Source organism: Myotis nattereri, assembly GCF_964212035.1.
Source record: "Myotis nattereri genome assembly, chromosome: 2".
NCBI classification, from domain to species: domain Eukaryota; kingdom Metazoa; phylum Chordata; class Mammalia; order Chiroptera; family Vespertilionidae; genus Myotis; species Myotis nattereri.
The window spans coordinates 192,450,924-192,472,521 of record NC_138076.1 but is presented as its reverse complement, the minus strand read 5'-3'; the positions used below and the strand labels follow the sequence as shown (position 1 = coordinate 192,472,521).

At 38.0% G+C, this 21,598-nt stretch overlaps 1 protein-coding gene across 2 annotated transcripts; it reads left to right on the top strand.

Moving 5' to 3' along the window:
- Nucleotides 1–747: 747 nt before the first annotated feature.
- LOC308514496 (natural killer cells antigen CD94-like) lies at nt 748–21,231 on the top strand. 2 transcript variants are annotated; one of them, XM_081084660.1, is made up of 7 exons: nt 748–1,437; nt 2,597–2,713; nt 9,589–9,687; nt 10,247–10,351; nt 10,744–10,895; nt 12,451–12,578; nt 20,728–21,231. In XM_081084660.1, exons 2-7 carry the CDS (start codon nt 2,599–2,601, stop codon nt 20,852–20,854), a joined length of 726 nt encoding a protein of 241 aa, XP_080940786.1. In that variant the 5' UTR covers nt 748–1,437; nt 2,597–2,598; the 3' UTR covers nt 20,855–21,231. The 2 variants fall into 2 exon arrangements, with proteins under 2 accessions (XP_080940786.1, XP_080940785.1); XM_081084659.1 differs by lacking the exon at nt 748–1,437 and having other exon boundaries at nt 2,525–2,713.
- The last annotated feature ends 367 nt before the right edge of the window (nt 21,232–21,598 follow it).

Below are 21,598 nucleotides of genomic sequence, written 5' to 3'. Positions count from 1 at the left end.
GTGTGTGTGTGTGTGTGTGTGTGCATTCTAAAGCCAGTGTTCTACTTTGTAAAAAATCCTTGAGATATTGCATTAGAGTAAGAAAATGGCATTGATGCCAATTATCTCCACTCCTCATTAATATTGTTCTGGTCATGTTCACCAATGTAACTAGGCTAGAAAAAAAATATAGAAATGGAATAAATACTTTTTATTTATTTCCACAAGGCATGATAATGTATGAAAATATATGAGAACCAGTGATAAAACCAGCTCAAATAATAAGTCACTTAGCAAATTAACAGGTTGTGAAATTAATATACTATAATAAATAGCATTATTTTACAGAAATAAACCAATTAGAAGACAATGGATGAAAGCCTTATTTGTATAATAGTAAATATAATAATATATTTAGGAATAAATACAAAAAATAATTCCACCAATACACACGGGATAATAAAAACTGAACAAAAGATTTTGAAATATATTTTTTAATGTTTTTCTTTATTGATTAAGATATTACAAATGTGTCCCCCAATGTCCCCTCATCCTCCCAATCCTGCCCTCACCCTCACCCCCTGTTGTCCACATCCATTGCTTATGCTTATATGCATGCGTAAAGAATAAGCTCTGTGTTTTGCATACTCACAACTGAAAGCCTGTTTTTGCCACATCCTGTATATGGGAGACAGATACGTTTATTTCACGTGTGATGGTTTCACAACTTTGTCTGTATGCCAAAACTTTACCCATATGTTCATTCCTGGCTTAGGAAATGTGCAAATGCTATTTCCTTTGCTTACCAAGCTTTCCCCATTACTCCACTCTCTAGTTAACACCTAGTCACCTTTCCAAGCTCAGCTTGTAGGTAAGACAGATACTTTTATTTCCATTGAAAATTTAAATGACACATGATGCTATAAAACAAAGGAAATATAATATACTGTAATAAATTATGCACATCCATTAGCAGCATTTTGATGTACTATTGTAGCCAAACAGTTGATAAGATACATTGCAGAAAACTTAAAAGGGGGTATTGGCGAATTACTTTCCTAATTTAAAAAAATCTGTATTTTTTAAGTTTTAAAATCCAAGAATTGAGTGAACCATATTGATCATTACTGAAAACATACCAGGTATTTTGATGCTACTAAAATTCAGACTGATAAAAGGCCCCGAATCTGGTGATGTTTTTAGATAGAAGGGCTTCCTGTGTGGTTGCATCGTGAGAACACTTATTTTCAGACTCTGTTCTCACCTATTATTTTGTGTATAGGACAAAAAAAGGCATTATACTATGTATTTATTGTCTTCTCTTTATATTCTGGGTTGGATTTTATACCAAGGGTCATCAAGTATTCTTATATTCAGACTTCTTCCCAAGAATTATAATCTTCTTCCCAGGAAAATACGCATTCTGCAAAGATCCTCGCATCTTCCTCTAAAAAACAGGTACTTTTCATAATATTAATGTATTTTATTTTTTATATATTATTATAAAAATTATTAAATAAAATTTGATCAAAATAATTTTAATAGAACATGGAGAGTGATATATATCAATAAGAAGGTACATATTCAGATAGATGAAAGATCTATAGATGGATTGATAAAGAAACAGATGGTAGGAAGGCAGATTAGAACAGACTTAAATATAATTTCTTGATTACTATAACCATTGGAAATAAGATCATTAGAAACACTTGAAAGGAAATTCTTAATTCTATATAAAAAGATATTTAAAGAAAATAAGAAAATACAAAATTCTACTGGAAAGAAGTTCAGAAAACTTACTGTTAGATTTGTACATTCAATAGTACATGTAATAGCCATAGACTATTTAGGTACTGAAACATATGCAAAGCTTTCTTTAAAATTTTAAGATTCCTTTTTAGATTGAATGTATTTGATGTATAAAATATTCAGCTTGGCATCAAAGTCAAGTTGTTGGAATTATAAAGTGCATAAATGAACCTAACAAATAATGGCATTAATAACAAAATTGTTAAGACGTGACTTCTGCAATCATAGTGTGTCTTAGTGAGGAAATAGCAGCAAAAACAAAACAAAAGATGATAATGGGTTTAAAGAAAAGTGTTATAAACGAGAGTTCATAGGAAGATGTGATAAATTCTTACTGAAAGATCTGAAAAATTTTCTTGACAGAGGTAGAATTTAAGTCATATTTTAAATAATTACCTGATGATAATGGAGGAATACAGGCAGAAGTATGATGGTCCGTAAGTGAAATTGGGAGATTTTCTATAGTCTGGCTTTAAAAAATATTTTATCCATTATGTAATGACAAGAATTAATTTAACATATGTCATCAATTTGTAAGTTTATAATTTGTAATTTAAGAAAAATATTTAAGTTGAATGTAATAAAAGATGCTATGCCCTAACAATTTGTTCTAAATCGTTTGTGCACTTTAATGATCACCTATTCTTAAAAATATTCTCTACATTAAAAGAAACTCCAAATTATTTATTAGGTTTAAGTGTAATCCAGATAACATCTTTATGAACCATGTATTTTAGTTATGGAATTTCTATGGCCAAGGAAGTCATAAGAAAGCTTTCATGTTATCTTCCATACGTTTGTTTTTCAGAAATGGGAGAAGAAGCCGTGACTTACTCTGAGGTGCGAGTTCATTCTTCATCTCAGGAGCGGAGGAGGGCACCTGGCTACTCTGAAAACAAAAGGATCGTGAGTTCTGAACATCAAGGTGTGTAGCTTTCTCACTTTTATTTTATTGTTTTACGTGATACTTAAAAACAGTGTCTGATATATGTCTTTTCAGGAAAGTAGACGTGACAAATGCAAAAATTTGCACACAAATGAAACTGTAACCTCCCCAATCTTTGACTGTGGATTGTGGCCAATATATGATACACTGTCCAACAGGACCTTCGCTCTGGATTAAAGAAATGCATTTCAAATGAGCAAAAACATTTTGTACAAGGTTATTTAATTTACCATATCTGATCTTGTCAAGATAAACATTCACAATACAAAATATTTAAGAAATAAAGAAAATTAATCATTGATTCATACCTTCTATGAATTTGTGGTTACTTAATTTTAAAAATTCTACCTTCCAGAGAAAGGCAAATACCGTATGATTTCACTTACATGTGGAATCTAAAGAACAAAATAAATGAACAAACAAAATAGAAATAGACTCATAGATACAGAAAAAATACTGATGGTTGACAGAGGGGAAGGAGGCTGGGGGACTGGATGACAAAGGAGAAGGGATTGAAAAGCACAAATTGGTAGTTAAAAAATAGTCACAGGGTTGCAAAGTACATCATACGGAATACAGTCCATAATATTGTAATAACTATGTGTGGTGTCAGGTACTTGAAATATCAGTGGGACCACTTTGTAAAGTATGTGATTGTCTAACAACCATGCTGTAAACCTGAAACTACTCTAAATAATACTGAATGTCAATTGTAATTGAAGAATAAAGAAAAATTACATCTGCCATTATCAAATACATAAAATATATTTAAAATATTTTTATTGATTTCAGAGAGGAAGGGAAAGGCAGAGAGATAGAAGCATCAATGATGAGGGAGAATCATTGATCGGCTGCCTCCTCATTGCTCCACACTGGGGGATTGAGCCTGTAACCTGACTGAGCATGTGCCCTGACTGGGTATTAAACCCGTGACCTCCTGGTTCATAGGTTGATGCTCAACCACTGGACAACCTCGGCTGAGCATAAAATATATTTTCACTCTATATTTTACCATTAGTTTGTTTCTATTTTATCACTACATTTTATTTTCATTCTTTATTAGCCATGTATGACATGTGTTAGGGGCAATAGTGTCAACTGAATGTTGTTTGTTTCCATATTTTAACTTATATAAATAGTACAATGATGCATATTTAAACTTTCGATGCAATCACCCTTTTGGATATCTAATTCTTTAGATTTTCACTGGTGTAAATAACTAAATGTCTGAATAATTTTATGCTTAGTGCAGATAAATTAATTAAAATGAATTATTTAAACTTTTAATCTCTGTATACTGCTTTCATGTTTTATAAGCTTTAAGTACCACATGTAAAAACTGGAGTATGGCCCTAGCTGATTTGGCTCATGGATAGAGCATTGGCCTGGTTCGATTCTAGTCAAGGGCAGATGCCCAAGTTGCAGGCTCGATTCCCAGTAATGGGTGTGCAAGTGGCAGCCAATCACTGATTCTCTCTCATCATTGGTGTTTCTAAATCTCTCTCCCTCTCCCTTCCCCTCTAAAAATAATAAAAATACATGAAAAAAGCACCCCACAACTGGAGTATGCTTTTTCTCAAGATGTGTGAGATTGAAAACCTATCAAGGTCTCAAGTATATTAAGGTTGAAGATGACTATGGTCTGACATTCCTGCTTGCTACTTCTTCTGTGATGGAATTGATGGCTGCAATTAATATGCAGTACAATTTTTTGATGTTTTTACTTTTTTATTGAGCTACTAGAAGCCCAGTGCATGAAATTTGTGTACTCCGGGGGTGGGGGAGCGGGGAGCATAGTCCCTCAGCCTGGCCTGTGCCCTTTCCCAGTGCAGGAGCCCCACCATTGATCACCCCAAAGAGGCATGCTCTGCCCACCCATCCGGGGCTCCTTGATGGATTGCCCCGAAGAGGTAGGCTGGAGCTGGGGGTCCCACCGCTGCGCTGCGCAGAACTGCAAGACTCCTGGCCGCACTGCAGGAAGCCACGGGACCTGCCTCTGTGTCGCTCACACAGCATCAAGCCCCCCTCCACCCTTGTGCACACGTAGCCCTGACCAACAGTGCACACCTGCTGCTCACGCAGCCTCCTGGTGATCACTCATTTCCGCGAGGGCATCATCGCAAGAGGGCGTGACGACCACATAGGCTTTTATTAGTATAGATAAAGGACACATAATTAGTTTCATGTGTACAACATAGTGATTTGATGTTGTATATATTGCAAAATGATCACCACAGTAACTCTAGTTCAGTTGTTCTCAACCTGTGGGTCGCGACCCCTTTGGCGGTCGAACGACCCTTTCACAGGGGTTGGCTAAGACCATCCTGCATATCAGATATTTACATTGTGATTCATAACAGTAGTAACATTACAGTTATGAAGTAGCAACGAAAATAATTTTGTGGTTGGGTCACAGCATGAGGAACTGTATTTAAAGGGCCAGAAGGTTGAGAACCACTGCCTAGTTACCATCCATCACTGTAGTTACAAAATTTTTTGAGTATGTGATGAGAACTTTTAAGATTTACTCCCTCAACACTTTCCAGTATGCAATAGAGTCACCATGCTGTACATTACATCCTCATGACTTATACCTGGAGTTTGTACATGTTCATCCCCTTCATCCGTTTTACCCACTTCCTTTATCCCCTACTTTGCAAGCTCAGGTTTTTTATTTTTATTTTTATTCCACACATAGAAGTGAGATCATATGATACTTGTCTTTTTCTGACTGGCTATGCTATTTCACTTAGCATACTACAGTGGGGCCTTGACTTACGAGTGTCCCGACTAACGAGTTTTTCGACATACGAGCTGTCTCTCAGCTGATTTTTTGCTTTGAGTTGCGAGCTAAAATTCGGGTTATGAGCCAGCTTCAGATACCCCACCGCTAGCTGGCGCAGCGAACGTCACAATGAACGCCACAATATCAGCCCAGCATCACGTGTCTCACTCCTTCACTTTAGGCGGTTAGCTCTTAGTTGAAGCATCAGTGTTGTGCTTGCATTTGTGCTTGCAGTTATTTTGCAAAACTTCGTTTTTTCAACCATGGATCTGAAGAAAGTAAGTGCGAAGGACAGTGCTGAGAAGAAGAAGCGGATGATGTGCATTGAATTAAAGAAAGAAATTATCAAAAAACATGACCAAGGTGTGCGTGTAATCGACTTGGCGAAGCAGTACGAGCGTAGCACTTCTACGATCTGCACCATACTGAAGCAGAAGGAGTCGATACAGGCTACAACTCCAGCCAAGGGCGTTAAAATAATTTCTAAACAGCGGACATCTATCCATGAATATATGGAGAAGCTGCTAATGGTGTGGTTAACAGAGAAGCAGCTCGCAGGAGATACCGTGACGAAGGCTACAATCTGCGAGAAGGCACGAGCTATTCACGCTGATTTGCTGCAGCAGACCCCAGGCACTTCAATGGATAAGGCATCCGGTGAGCCGTTTAAAGCCAGTCGGGGCTGGTTCAAAAATTTTAAAAAGAGGACCGGCATTCACTCCGTTGTCAGACATGGTGAGGCAGCGAGCGCGGATATGAAGGAAGATGACATCAAGGAGTTCATCCAGGAGCACTCCGAGGAACTGACAGTGCAGGAGCTAAAGGAGCTACAGACGCAGCAGCACAAGGAGGTCTTGCAGGAAATAGATGACACGGAGGAGGAAGAGGAGGAGGAGGTTATCTCTGTAAGTGAGATAAAGGAAATGTTGGGAATGTGGGAGAAACTTTCAGACTTTATTCAAAAGAAACACCCAGAAAAAATTGCAACTGGGCGTGCGATGGAGCTATTTAATGACACTTGCATAACTCATTTCAGAAATATTCTGAAAGGGAGGATGAAACAGATCTCATTGGACAGGTTTTTATCGAAAACTCCTGTAGATGAAAGTGATGAAAGCGTGGTGAAAAGGGCAAAAATCAGCAAAATTAATCACTTTAACTATGAACAATCATGCTTAAGCTACATAATCTTTACTCCCTGGAATGGAGATAAGAAACGCCCTAACCTTTGTAATAGAGATTGATAGGATTGAATCAACTGGTATAAATACAGATGTAACAAGACAGCAAGAGACAGAACCTAGGCACAGAACCTACACAGAACGTTCTCTAGAGACAGAAGAACTTCGCTGGAGAGAACATGGCAAAAGATCCTGGACAGAAACTGGCCTCAGAACCTAGAGACAGAACCTAACAAGAGAACATGGACACAGAACCTGGCTAGAGATCCTAACCAGAACTTCGCTGGAGATCCTGACCAGAACTTGGCTAGAGATCCTGGCTAGGCTGCTGATCAACTGAACGCTGCCTCCGTGTCATTCCTTCTTCGCCTACTCCGTCCACACCTTTGGGGACCCCTGGACCCGCTGGGGTTGGACCCCGGCACAAATAAGATTCAGTTATTCAGTTATTCAGTTCAGCCTTTCTCCTCCAACTCCATCAGCATCTTTAAGTCGTTTGATCTCCAAGGTAAATGCTATACATTAAACTTAATAAAACAGGTTTATTGCACTACATTCCATTGTTCAGTATTGTGTTTTTATACAATATTCATTATTTTTAAATACATTTTTCTTATTTAAAAACATTTAACAAAACAATTGCGGTGTTTTTTGGGTGTCCGGAATGGATTAATGGCATTTCAATTCACTGTAATGGTGAAAATTGATTTGACATACGAATAATTTGAGTTACAAGCTCCATCACGGAACGAATTAAACTAGTAAGTCAAGGCCCCACTGTACTCTCCAGGACCACCCATGTGTCATAAAAGGTAAGATTTCCTTTTTTAAAAAATTCTTTTTTTTTATTGCTTAAAGTATTACAAAGAGTATTACATATGTCTCCTTCCCCCCCCCCCCCCGACAATCCCCTAGCGACCCCTACCCCCCAGTGTCTTATGTCCATTGGTTATGCTTATATGCATGCATACAAGTCCTTCGGTTGATCTCTTACCGCCCCCTTCCACCCCCCAACCCTCCCCAGACTTCCAGCTGTAGTTTGACAGTCTGTTTGAGGCTGCTATGCCTCTGTATCTGCTTTAGTTCATCTGTTTATAATGGTCCTTATTATCCATAAATGAGTGAGATCATGTGGTATTTTTCTTTCATTGACTGGCTTATTTCACTTAGCATAACCCTCTCCAGATTTCCTTTTTTATGGCCAAAGAATATTCCATTTTGTTAATGTACCACTGCTTTTTCATCCACTCTGCTGTTTCCAGATTTTGGCTATTATAACTAATGCTGCAATAAACATAGGGGTGCATATATTCTTTTGAACCAGTGTTTTGTATTTCTTGGGATATACTCCTAGAAGTGAAATTGCTGGTCATAAGCCAGTTTCATTTTTAATTTTTTGAGAAAACTCCATACTGTTTTCTACAGTGGCTGCACCAGTCTGCATTCCCACAAACAATGCATGAGGGTTCCCTTTTCTCCACATTCTCCCAGCACTTGTTTGTTGATTTATTGATGATAGCCATTCTGACAGGTGGTAGGTAATATCTCGTGTTTTTAATTTACATCTCTTTGATGATAAGTGACATTGAGCATTTTTTCATATGTCTATTTTCTGCCCAATTTTTAATCATATTTGTTTTGCTCTTGAGCTGTATGAATTCTTTATATATTTTATCTGATATATAGTTTGCAAATATTTTCTCCCACAATAGTTGGTTCCCTTTTCAATTTTTTGGTGGTTTCCTTGGCTGTGTAGTAGCTGGTAGTAGCTGTAGTATATGGTATGAGATAGTGCTTCAGTTTCATTCTTTCACATGTTGCTGTCTAGTTTTCCTAGCACCATTTATTGAAAAGACTACTCCTCATTGCATATCTTTGGTTTCTTCATCATATATTAAATGAGCATAAGCAGATGGGTTTATTTTGGGGAACTCTATTCTGTTCCACTGATCTATGTATCCTTTTTAATGCTAGTGCCATACTGTTTTAATTACTATAGCTTTGTATTATAGTTTGAAATCAGGAAGCACAATGCCTCCAACTTTTTGTCTTTTTTTATTTTTATTTTTCTCAGAAGCATTTCCTAGCCCTGGATGTTGTGGCTCAATTGGTTGAGTTTTGTCTCATGCACTGAATGGTGGCCAATTTGATGGCCAGTCAGAGCACATACCCAGGTTGTGGTTTCAATCCCTGATAGAGTGATTGATCTTTCTCTCTCACATCGATGTTTCTCTCTCTCTTTCTCCTTCTCCCTGCCTCTCTTTCTAAAATCAATGAAAAAATATTAAAAAAAAAAAAAGATTGCCTTGCCTGTAAGGGGTCTTTTGTGGCTTTATACTAATTCTAGGATTGCTTGTTCTACTTCTGTAAAAAATTCCATTGTGATAAGGACTGAATTGTACCTATAGAAATTATCTCAATGTCCAAAAAGAGAAAAATAGTAAAAAATTATGATATACACATGAGAGTGAATATTATGCAGTTAACTTAAAAACATTTATTAGAAATGTCATGGCCTGGTAAGCAGTAAAAACGGCTCTAACTAGGTAAAATAGACACAGCCAAGAAAAATGATGATGGTATGCTTCTGAGTGAAACACTTAGTGGTTGGATTTCTTTCCCTTTTTTTTCAAACCAGAGGACATTTATTCCAGCATAGGAAATATAGTCAATAATATTGTAACAAATATATATGGTGCCAGGTAGGTACTGGAATTATTGAGGGGGGGGGCACTTTTTAAAGTATATGATTGTCTAACCACAATGCCGTACACATGAAATTAATACAAAATCATAGTCAATGTAAACTATAACTGAAAAAAATTAAAGAACTGTGAATAAGCATATAGAAGCCAATGTTGAACCAATTTACTGATCTCTTTCTCAAGGCTATTCTGCCCCGCAGTCTTCATGGAAGTTACTTTCAGCGGTTCTGGGGATTATCTGCTTGGTGCTGCTTGTGTCTGTTGGAATCTTAACTACAAACAGTAAGTCTCTATGAGAGAAAAGCAGTCAGCTTGCTCACTGCTCATGGAAAGGAATCTCCTTATGGTCTTTTATTTTCTAAAGTAATATTCTCAGCACCATTCTTTTGTTGTTGTTATTGTCTCTGTACTAGAGGTGATTTTAAGAACTACATCAAATTACTATGTCTTTACCTTGAACTTTCATGACTTTGTCCTTTCATTCATATGATTCCATCCACATGAAATAGCAACTCCTCTTTTTTTGCTGCTTGTTAACCTATTTCTCTTAAACTTACACCAGGACTACTTTTTCTGAGAAATCTCCCACAGGTTTTATTATCAGAATCAATTTCTCTATAATCTGTGATCTTACCGATATTATGCTAATTTTCCCATCAGACTTGTATTATTATTATTAGATTTGTCTGTGTATCCCCTTCAATATATTGTCTTTTAGATATCTTTGTTAATAAAATTTTACTATTTGTAGTCACATAACAAATAAAGTGCTTATGCAATAGCACATTTATCTTCAGGTACGTATGACAAACCACACTGATATTTGTGATTTTGTCTTCAGAAACAGAGCCATGGTCAGGAAATCTCACCTCCAGTCAGGAAACAGACCAGAAGGAATTGATTTCAGGAAATTCAGGGTTTCCCCCATTGCTAACAAAAGTCCAAGGTAATTAGGAACTAGGTCACCTTTCCTGAGTTAGAAAATAAAAATATCTCTGTTTATTTATATGCATATATGATTATTAAGTATTTAAATATATTACACACATATCATGTAGTGTTAGATACCCAGAAACATATTTGCTAAAAATTCACTTAAATTTGGAAATTGTCAATAATGCTTCATAGTAATAATTGTCCTATTAAATTACCGTGGCATAAATCATATCACCATTATGCACATTAGTTAACAGTGCAGCAGTTTTATATAGGTGAATATAATTGATCATATAATTTATGTATTGCTTCCTAACTTATTTTTCACAACTTAAACACCCATATTTCTACATATAAATATACTAACAGGAGGCATTTAGACTGACTGTAATTTTTCTTTAGGTTGGAAATGTCACCCTTGTGAGGACAACTGGCACCAGCATGGGGAAAACTGCTACTATTTTTCTACACAACCATTTCCTTGGAGAAATTGTGAATTTCATTGTACTACTCGGTCTTCAAGTTTTCTTAAACTAAATACTGAAAAAGAAATGGTAAAAACAAGTATATGTTTCTCAACTTTTATTAAGTTTCTCCAGGAGGTATTTCTTGGCCTTTAGGCTTTGTCTGTTCTGATATCCCTGCTTCAGCACAGGGAAATGCACATGATACACACCAGATTATGCTGTTCCCTTTCCTGAAACTCTTCCTCAGGACCTAGTTTAAAGCCCCTAAGCCAGTGGTTCTCAACCTGGGGGTCGCAACCCCTTTGGCAGTTGAACGACCCTTTCACAGGGGTCGCCTAAAACCATCCTGCATATCAGATATTTACATTACGATTCATAACAGTAACATTACAGTTATGAAGTAGCAATGAAAATAATTTTATGGTTGGGTCACTGTATGAGGAACTGTATTTAAAGGGCCAGAAGGTTGAGAACCACTGCCCTAAGCCATATATTTGTGCAAGTTTTATTCACCTCTGAACGCTTGCCTAGCTCTACAGCCTCCTAGATACCAATAACTTTTTATCACTTCCACTTCCTTACCCACTTATTTTAACACTAGAGGCCCAGTGCATCAAATCATGCATGTGTGCGGTCTGGCTGGTCCAGCCCCAATCAGTGAATTGGGGCCGGCCAAACCTGTTGGGAGGAGGAGACAGCAGGAGGTTGGCCGGGCACATCCTGATCAGGGCCCAATCAGGGCTGGGCTGGCTGTGGGGAGGGGCCTCAAGCGATTGGTTTGTGGGCCCTTCCACAGAATGGGTTGAGGGGGTCGATTGGGGGTCTGTGGCTGGGGGAGGGGCCGTGGGCTGTCTGGGGTGGTGGGGGCTTATCAGGGGTGGGGCCAGCTTTGGGGATGAGCTGTGGGTGGTGGGTTGGCCAGCCCCACCCCGTATTGAGGTGCAAGAGGCATCAGGGGCGGCTGGCTGGGAAGAGGGGCTGCTGGAGGTTGGCCAGCTGGCCCACCCACTGATCAGGCCAGTTCACTGGCCACACTGGGCTTCATAGCAACTGGTCGTTCAGGTTGTTATGGTGTTCCGTTCACTGGCTTTTTACGTATATACTAGTAGATACTCCACTTATGTACTTATTAAAGTTTAATTCAATCTTCTCACGATTTTACTGTCCTCTTCTCAACCCTTTGTAACCTCACCCTAGTAAGTGCGTATTTACTGTTATGGTTTATGCTAAAATATCTCTATATTAAAAAATGTATTTGATCACCTGGTCCTAAAGGAGTTCCTGTTAAATCCTCTCATTTTATCCGGTACTTTCCTTTTTGTAGCAATGGTTTACTCAATTGGTTTGCATCTTTTTCCAATTCACAGGTAACAAGTCTATTTATTGCCTTTCAATTCTCAATATGCAGCACAATGTTCACAGTACTATGAGGGCTCCATAATAGTTGTTTGATGAATGAGTAAATTATTGGTTATTAGTGAGTTGCCAAAAAATCCCAAGAGCATTTTTTAATATAGTGTTACAAGTCCAGATAAAAAATAAAAATGTTTAATAAAGTAAATAAAAGTTTTAATTTCTATGTACATAGACAACCAGCCAAAGGTACCAGATTTATTTTTTTTCCTGTTCTCATTCTATCCAGGATTTTGTACAAAATTTTGCAACAAAGCAATGTCATATTGGGCTAGGAAAGTTTTGGATCAGTTTATATTACAACAGCAGTGAACTGAAATGGGCTTGGCTAGATGGCTCTGCTTTTATCTTGGACAAGTAAGTATCTTGCTGTTAGTTTATTTTTAAATATATATATATATATATTTTCAATCTTTAATTTCTTTATTGATTAAGGTATTACATATGTGAACTCATTCCCCCCATAACCACCCCCCACTCATGCCCTCGCCCCCCTGTTGTCTGTGTCCATTGGATGGGCTTATATGCATGCATACAAGTCCTTTGGTTGACCTCTCCCCCTTACCCCCACCCTCCCCTACTTTCCCTTCTGAGGTTTGACAGTCTTATTGCTGCTTCTCTGTCTCTGGATCTATCCCTGTTCATCAGCCTATGTTGTTCACTATATTCCACAAATGAGTGAGATCATGTGGTATTTATCTTTCTCTGACTGACTTATTTCACTTAGCATAATGCTCTCCAGTTCCATCCATGCTGTTGCAAATGGTAAGAACTCCTTCTTTTTTACAGCAGCGTAGAATTCCATTGTGTAGATGTACCACCGGGTTTTAATCCACTCATCTGCTGATGGGCACTTAGGCTGTTTCCAAATCTTAGCTATGGTAAATTGTGCTGCTATGAACATAGGGATGCATATATCCTTTCTGATTGGTGTTTCTGGCTTCATGGGATATATTCCTAGAAGTGGGATCACTGGGTCAAATAGGAGTTCCATTTTTAGTTTTTTGAGGAAACTCCATACTGTTCTCCACAGTGGCTGCACCAGTCTGCATTCCCACCAGCAGTGCAGAAGGGTTCCTTTTTCTCCACATCCTCTCTAACACTTGTTGTTTGTTGATTTGTTGATTATAGCCATTCTGACAGGTGTGAGATGATACAGGTGTGAGATGCATTGTCGTTTTTATTTGCATCTCTCGTATAATTAGTGACTTTGAGCATGTTTTCATATGTCTTTTGGCCTTCTGTATGTCCTCTTTTGAAAAGTGTCTATTTAGGTCAGTTTCCCATTTTTTTGATTGGATTGTTTATCTTCCTTTTGTTAAGTTGTATGAGTTCCCTGTAAATGCTGGAGATTAAACCCTTATTGGTGATAACATTAGCAAATATGTTCTCCCAGGCAGTAGGCTTTCTTGTTGTTTTGTTGATGGTTTCCTTTGCTGTGCAGAAGCTTTTTATTTTGATGTAGTCCAACTTGTTTGTTTTCTCTTTAGTTTCCATTGCCCTAGTAGCAGCGTCAGTGAAGAAATTCCATCGGCATATGTCTGTGATTTCACTGCCTATGGATTCCTCTAGTATTTTTATGGTTTCCCATCTTAGGTTTAAGTCCTTTATCCATTTTGAGTTTATTTTTGTGTATGGTATAAGCTGGTGGTCTAGTTTTATCTTTTTGCATGTGTCTGTCCAATTTTCCCAACACCATTTATTGAAAGGACTGTCTTGACTCCACTGTATGCTCTTGCCTCCTTTGTTGAATATTGATTGGGCATAGTGGTTTGGGTCGATTTCTGGGTTCTCTGTTCTATTCCACTGATCTATATGTCTGTTCTTGTGCCAGTACCAAGCTGTTTTAAGAACAGTGGCTTTGTAATACAGCTTGATATCTGGTATTGAGATCCCACCTACTTTGTCCTTTTTTCTCAGGATTGCTGCAGCTATTTGAGGTCTTTTTTTATTCCAGATTAATTTTTGGAACATTCGTTCTAGATCTGTGAAATATGCCATTGGTATTTTAATGGGGATTGCATTGAATCTATAAATTGCTTTGGGTAATATGGACATTTTGATGATGTTGATTCTACCAATCCATGAACACAGTATGTTCTTCCATCTGTTTATGTCTTCCTCTATCTCTTTTTTTCAGTGTCCTGTAGTTTTTTGCATATAGGTCTTTTACCTCCTTGGTTAAGTTTATTCCTAAGTATCTTAATTTTTTTGGTGCTATGGTAAATGGGATTGATTTTTTAGTTTCTCTTTCTGTAAGTTCACTATTGGTGTAAAGAAATGCCATAGATTTCTTGGCATTAATTTTGTATCCTGCTACATTGCCGAAATCGTTTATTACAGGGGTCCTCAAACTTTTAAAACAGGGGGCCAGTTCACTGTCCCTCAGATCATTGGAGGGCTGGACTATAGCTTAAAAGAAAAAACTATGAACAAATTCCTATGCACACTGCACATATCTTATTTTGAAGTTAAAAAACAAAACAGGAACAAATACAATATTTGTATTTGCATGTGGCCCGTGGGCTATAGTTTGAGGACCCCTGGTTTATTAAGTCTAATAATTTTTTGATGGATTCTTTAGGGTTTTCTATGTACAGTATCATGTCATCTGCAAATAAGCACAGTTTTACTTCTTCTTTTCCAGTTTGGATGCCTTTTATTTCTTCTTGTCTGATCACAATGGCTAGTACTTCCAGTGCTATGTCGAACAGGAGTGGCGAGAGTGGGCATCCTTGTCTTGTGCCTGTTCTCAGGGGAAATGGTTTTAGTTTTTGACCATTGAGTATGATGTTGGCTGGGGGTTTGTCATATATGGTTTTTATTATGTTGAGGTATGATCCTTCTACTCCCACCTTGCTGAGAGTTTTTATCAAGAAAGGGTGTTGGATTTTGTCAAATGCTTTTTCTGCATCAATTGATATGACCATGTGGTTTTTATCTCTCAATTTGTTTATGTGATGTATCACGTTTATTGATTTGCAGATATTGTACCATCCTTGCATCCCCGGGATAAATCTTACTTGGTCATGGTGTATGATCTTTCTGATGTACTGCTAGATCCGATTTGCTAGAATTTTGTTGAGTATTTTGGCATCTATGTTCATGAGGGATATTGGCCTATAATTCTCCTTCATTGTGTTGTCTTTATCTGGTTTTAGTATTAGGGTGATGCTGACTTCATAGAATGAGCTTGGAACTGTTCCTTCCTCTTGAGTTTTTTGAAATAGTCTGAGGAGGATAGGTTTTAGTTCTTCCTTGAATGTTTGGTAAAACTCCCCTGTGAAGCCGTCTGGCCCCGGGCTTTTGTTTGCTGGGAGCTTTTTGATGACTGCTTCAAATTCTTCCATAGTTATTTGCCTATTGAGATTTTTAGAATCTTCCTGATTGAGTTTTGGAATGTTGTATTTTTCTAGGAATATGTCCATTTCCTCCAGGTTGTCTAGTTTGTTGGAGTAGAATTATTCATAGTATTTTTTAATAATCCTTTGAATTTCTGTGGGGTCTGTTGTTATTTCACCTCTTGCATTTGTGATTTTGTTTATTTGGGTCCTCTCTCTTTGCTTCTTGGTGAGTCTGGCTAGAGGTTCATCAATCTTGTTTATCCTTTCAAAGAACCAGCTCTTGGTTTCATTGATCTTTTGTATTGTCTTTTGGTCTCTATGTCATTTATTTCTGCTCTGATATTTATTATCTCCTTCCTTCTGCTCACTCTGGGCTTTTTTTGTTGCTCTCTTTCTAATTCTTTGAGTTGTAGAGTTAGCTGATTTACTATAATTTTTTGTTTTTCTTTTTTTGAGGTAACCTGTAGAGCTATAAACTTCCCTCTCAGGACTGCTTTCATTGTGTCCCATAAATTTTGGATTGTTGTGTTTTTATTGTCATTAGTTTCCAGGATGTTTTTAATTTCTTCTTTGATCTCATTGGTAACCCATCATTACTTAATAGCATACTATTCAGCTTCCAAGTGTTTGAGTTTTTTGGATTGTTTTTATTATAGTTTATTTCTAATATTATGCCATTGTGGTCTGAGAAGATGCTTGGTATGATTTCAATCTTCTTGAATTTGGGGAGACTTTGCTTGTGACTCAATGTGGTCTATTTTTTAAAATGTCCCATATGCACTTGAGAAGAACGTATATTCTGTGGCTTTGGGGTGAAATGTTCTGAAGATGTCAGTTAAGTCCATCTGATCTAGTGAGTCATTTAGGATTGCTGTTTCTTTGCTGATTTTTTGTCTAGAGGATTTATCCAATGATGTTAGTGGTTTGTTTAAGTCCCCTACTATGATTGTATTGTTGTCAGTCTCTCCCTTGATATCTTCCAGGAGTTTTTTATGTATTTGGGTGTTCCTGCATTGGGTACATATATGTTTATCAGGGCTATATCCTCTTGTTGCATCAATCCCTTTAGTATTATGAAGTGGCCTTCCTTATCTCTTGTTATGGCCTTCACTTTGAGGTCTATTTTGTCCGATATAAGTATTGCTACCCCAGCTTTTTTTTTCATTTCCATTTGCCTGAAGATATTTTTCAATCTCTTCACTTTCAGTCTGTGAGAGTCCCTTGTGCTGAGGTGGGTCTCTTGTAGACAGCATATATATGGGTCATGTCTTTTTATCCATTCAGCCACTCGATGTCTTTTGGTTGGAACATTTAGTCCATTTATGTTTAAGGTTATTATTGAAAGGTACATGTTTCTAGTCATTTCTATTTTTTGTGCCTGTGTTCTTTCTTACCTTTTTATTTCTTCTTTTTGCAGCATTCCCTTTAGCATTTCTTGCATTGCTGGCTTGGTGATGATAAACTTCCTTAGCCTTTTGTTGTCTGTGAAGCTCCTGATTTCCCCTTCAATTTTGATTGATAGTCTAGCTGGATAGAGTTTTCTTGGATTCAGACCTTTGCTTTGCAACACTTTGTATACCTCCTTCCATTCCCTTCTAGCTTGATGTGTTTCTGTTGAGAAATCATTTGATAATCTGATGGGGGATCCTTTGTAAGTAACTCTCTGTCTCTCTCTTGCAGCCTTTAAGATTTTCTCTTTGTCATGAAGATTTGCCATTGTAATTATGACGTGTCTTGGTGTGGGTCTTTTGGGATTCATCTTGCTTGGGACTCTCTGTACTTGTGTAACTTTTTTCTTCTCCATATCTGGGAAGTTTTCTGTAATTATTTCTTCAAATAGATTTTCTAATCCTTGCTGCTCTTCTTGTCCTTCTGGCAGCCCTATTATGCATATGTTACTTCATTTCATGTTGTCCCAAAGCTCCCATAGGCTCTGCTCCTGCTTTTTAATTTTTTCCCCCAGTTGCTGTTCAGATTGAGCTTGTTTCTCTACCTTACCTTCTAACTCACTAATTCAGTCCTCTGCTTTTTCTAGTCTACTGTTGAAACCTTCCATGGTGTTTTTGATTTTAGCTATATCACTTTTCATTTCTTCCTGATTCTTGCATAGGTTGTTGATTTTCTCATCCATCTGGTGAATGAATTGTACAACCATTACTCTGAATTCTTTTTCTATCATGTTGCATGCTTCAATTTCACTAATTTCCTTTCTTGGAGACTTCTCATTTTCTTTCCTCTGGGGATTGTGTCGTCTCCCCATTTTGACTATCACCAGAAGGTTCAAACGTCGAGTTGCGTGGGCGTGGGCCTGGGCCATGCACAGTGGGAGCTTCGCGCCACCCTAGTGTCACTGATGAGCTCCAACACTAAGATGTGTGACTGTCATGGGTTGGTGGGAACCAGGTTCTCCCAGAAGCAGTATTACCAGCGCTGAGTGTGACCTCTTGTGCGCACCTAGAATCAGGGACCCCGCCTGCACCATGCTGAAACAGAGACCCCCTGGCATGTTTTGAAAATCATAGCCCCTTAACGTGTGCCAGGAGTCAGAGTTCCCCAAGAATCCAGTATCTCAGCCTCGTGCTAAGATTCAGGGACCCTGTGTGCGCATGCACCAAGAATTGGAGTCACTGGCTCTTAGTGTGAATGCACTGGGAATCAGGGACCCCCGGCACGCCTGATAAGAAAGAAAGTCAAGTCACTGATGCTTAGTGCTGCCTCTGCCTGGAGAATCGGGATCCCAGTCAGCTTGGGGGCAAGTGAGCGCTTGCCCAGAATCAAAGTCAGGTGGCACTACCGCCCTGCGTGGGCTCTGAGTTTGGTCACCTGATTGCCTTGCAGGGAACAGATTCCCAGTGTCTGAGCACTCCTAGGCTCAAGTTTCTGCCGAGGTGCTGCGAGAACAGATTCCCAGTGACTACAAGCTCTCAGGCTCAAATTCCTGCAGCAGAGCACATTGTGTGAGGGGCAGGTCTACCAGTTACTATGGCGCTACCCATGAGCCTGCGGGAGGGGAATGGGCTCTGTTACTCACAGAAATCTGCTGGCTGGGATATCTGGATTCTTGGCTGTGGGTCTGTAGCTGTGGTCGCAGGACTCTGTCCCCAGTGGCTGCAGGGTCTTAGTTTGCATCTGAGATCAGACTGGCTGGTGCTGAGGCCAGGACCATAATCTCAAGCAACTCTGTTTCTCAAGATGGCATGGTCTCTGTGCCCATGCTGGTTGCCCAGGAGTGTCCGCGCCAGTTTGGCAGCCCCTTGGAAGACCTGCAGAATCTAACTGTCCCTAGCTCATACACGCACACCGCACATGTCCACACACTTCTCTATCGCTCCTTCACTCTCTCATACTCTCTCCCTCCCTACTTTCCTGTCAGTCGCCATCTTCATCCTCCTGGGATTTTCTAAAAATGTGCTTTTGCAGACAGTCAAGCCAAAGCCATTCCCAGCATTACTCTTTATTAAACTGAGCCGCAGAAATGTATTGAAAATCACAAGCATTTTGAAACAGACGGAGTCCTTTATGGCTGAAATAATCTAATAGACAAGCTGTTGTTATTTTTTTAAATATATTTTTATTGTTTTCAGAGAGGAAGGGAGAGGGACAGAGCGAAACATCAATGATGAGAGAGACTCCTTGATTGGCTGCCTCCTGCTCACCCCACACTGGGGATTGAGCCCAAAATCCTGGTATGTGCCCTGACCGGGAATCGAACTTTGACCTCAACCACCAAGCCACACCAGCTGTGCTCTTCCAGTTATTTTAAAACACCAGTCCCAGAATAGCAATATTACTTAATTATCTAGTGTACATATAATTACATGTTAAATTCCACGATATGAAGTTTTCTATTAAACCTGATACTGATTACTCCAACTCACATAGAACTCTTAACATATTTGACCTTTAGAAATGAATAACAATGATGTTTAATATGGTGGCAAGTGATTTATACCCTAGTAGAAACCAGCTGATTTTCTAGGTATAGATTTAATTTTTATTTCTCTGAATCATAATAATTTACTACATAATGTACAAAGACACTTATGAGAGGACTGTGAAGGAAAAACTATGTTCAAAATAATATTAAAATGTGATTTTCTCTTTCAGTTTCCTTTTTTCAGTATTGAATGGAAGTATTTCTTAAACATTATAGCATAATTTATCAGAGAAGATTAAACACTGAAGCAAATATAAAAAATTCACTTGTCAATTATGCTAGACAATTAAAGATTTACAAAATATAAAAAACATTACACTGTTGGCACTATTTTGGGAGGGCATATAATTATTTTTATATTAACACAAAATGTATATGTATTTAATATTGTTACATATAAATGAGTGAATCTTTTTACTATAACAGAATTAATTTTTAATATGACACATTTGGATAGATATATCTCAAATAACAAAACTTCTTTGGGTCTCTAGAATAATTTTTTATAGTTGAAAGGAGTTCTGAAACAAAATTTAAAAACTGCTCTTATAGTACCAATTTTCTTATTAAAATGCTAATGTATAGGAGGTATTCCATTCATCCTACTATGTTATTAAGATAAATATAAAAGATTCTCTTTTGTCATGCACATGGGGGTAATAATTAGGATTAAAACAATTTTAGCATCTCTCTTTATTACTTTTGTTTTTGTTTTGTTTTGTTTTGTTTTTTGAGAGAGAGAGAGAAGAAACATCAATGAGCTGCCTCTGGCACAACCTGGTATAGGCTCTGACCTGGAGTGGAGCCTGCAAAGTTTTGGTGTCAGGGACAACACTCTAACCAACTGTGTAACATTGACCTGGGTTCATTGGCTTTGAAGGAAACAAATGCTTTCTCACCAAAAGATTAAAACTTTTTTCTTCTTTTAACAAGCACTTGCTCATTGTCACTTTTGTTATTAGATTCCAGATCTCTGAAAATTTTGAGTCAGGTATAGTCAGCTTTACCATTGCAATAATGGACCAGTGTTTTGGAGTTCCTTACTCTGCCATTGTCCTTCCTTAAGAGTTGAATGGAACAAATATTATTTATTACTTACACATTCATATATCTGCCAAAGAAATGTATGTTCTTTTATATTTTAATTAATGCATAGTAACCTTTAAGAATAGAATTGATCTATGAAATAACTTTTAGTAAAAATAGAAATTCTTTTCTCTTCTAGGCTCCAGTTAACAAAACCTGACATTGCCTCTGATCATTGCAAATATATGAAAAATGGTCAGTTATATGATGGTAATTGTGAAGACCCTGGTCATTGTATATGTAAGAAGACAACATATGGGGATTGAATCACTCATATGAGGGATATAAAGCCAAAAGCAACAAATGAACAAACCTGAAAACAAAAAAAAAATCACATAGATATAGACAACAGTATGGTAGCTACCAGAAGGAAGGGAGGTGGAGGGTAGTAAAGGGCAAAGGGGGTCAAATATGTGATGGAAGAAGATTTGACTTTGGGTGGTGGGCACATAATACAATATATCGATGATGTATCAGAATTGTATGCTTGAAACATATATACTTGTATTGCTCTGTGTCACCCCAATAAATTTAATTAACAAAAAGAGAAAGAGGTGGAAACAATGAAACTTTTCCAGGATTATTTTTAACTTTAAGAAATACTTCAAAAAGAGCAAATTTAATAAATCCACATATACCTTTCATCCAGCTTTAAGTATATTTAATTTTCAAGTGTATTGTGTTTGAAAGTTCTAAAAGCCTTATCCTATCTAATAAAAGACAAAAAGGGTAATTAACTGTACCTCCGCTACACTTCCCATTGGCTAATCAAGGTGATATGCAAATTAACCGCCAACAAAGATGGCGGTTAATTTGCATATGCAGGCTCCAAGCGGTGGAGCGAAGCCAAACAGCTCCGAAGCTACCGAGCAGCGAGGCCACACACCCCAGGATCAACGGAGCAGCAAGGCCTCCTGGCACCGGGATCAGCAGAGCTGTGAGGCCTCCCAGCACCAGGATCAGTGGAGCCACGAGGCCTCAGGGCCCTGGGATCAGCGGAGCCGAGAGGC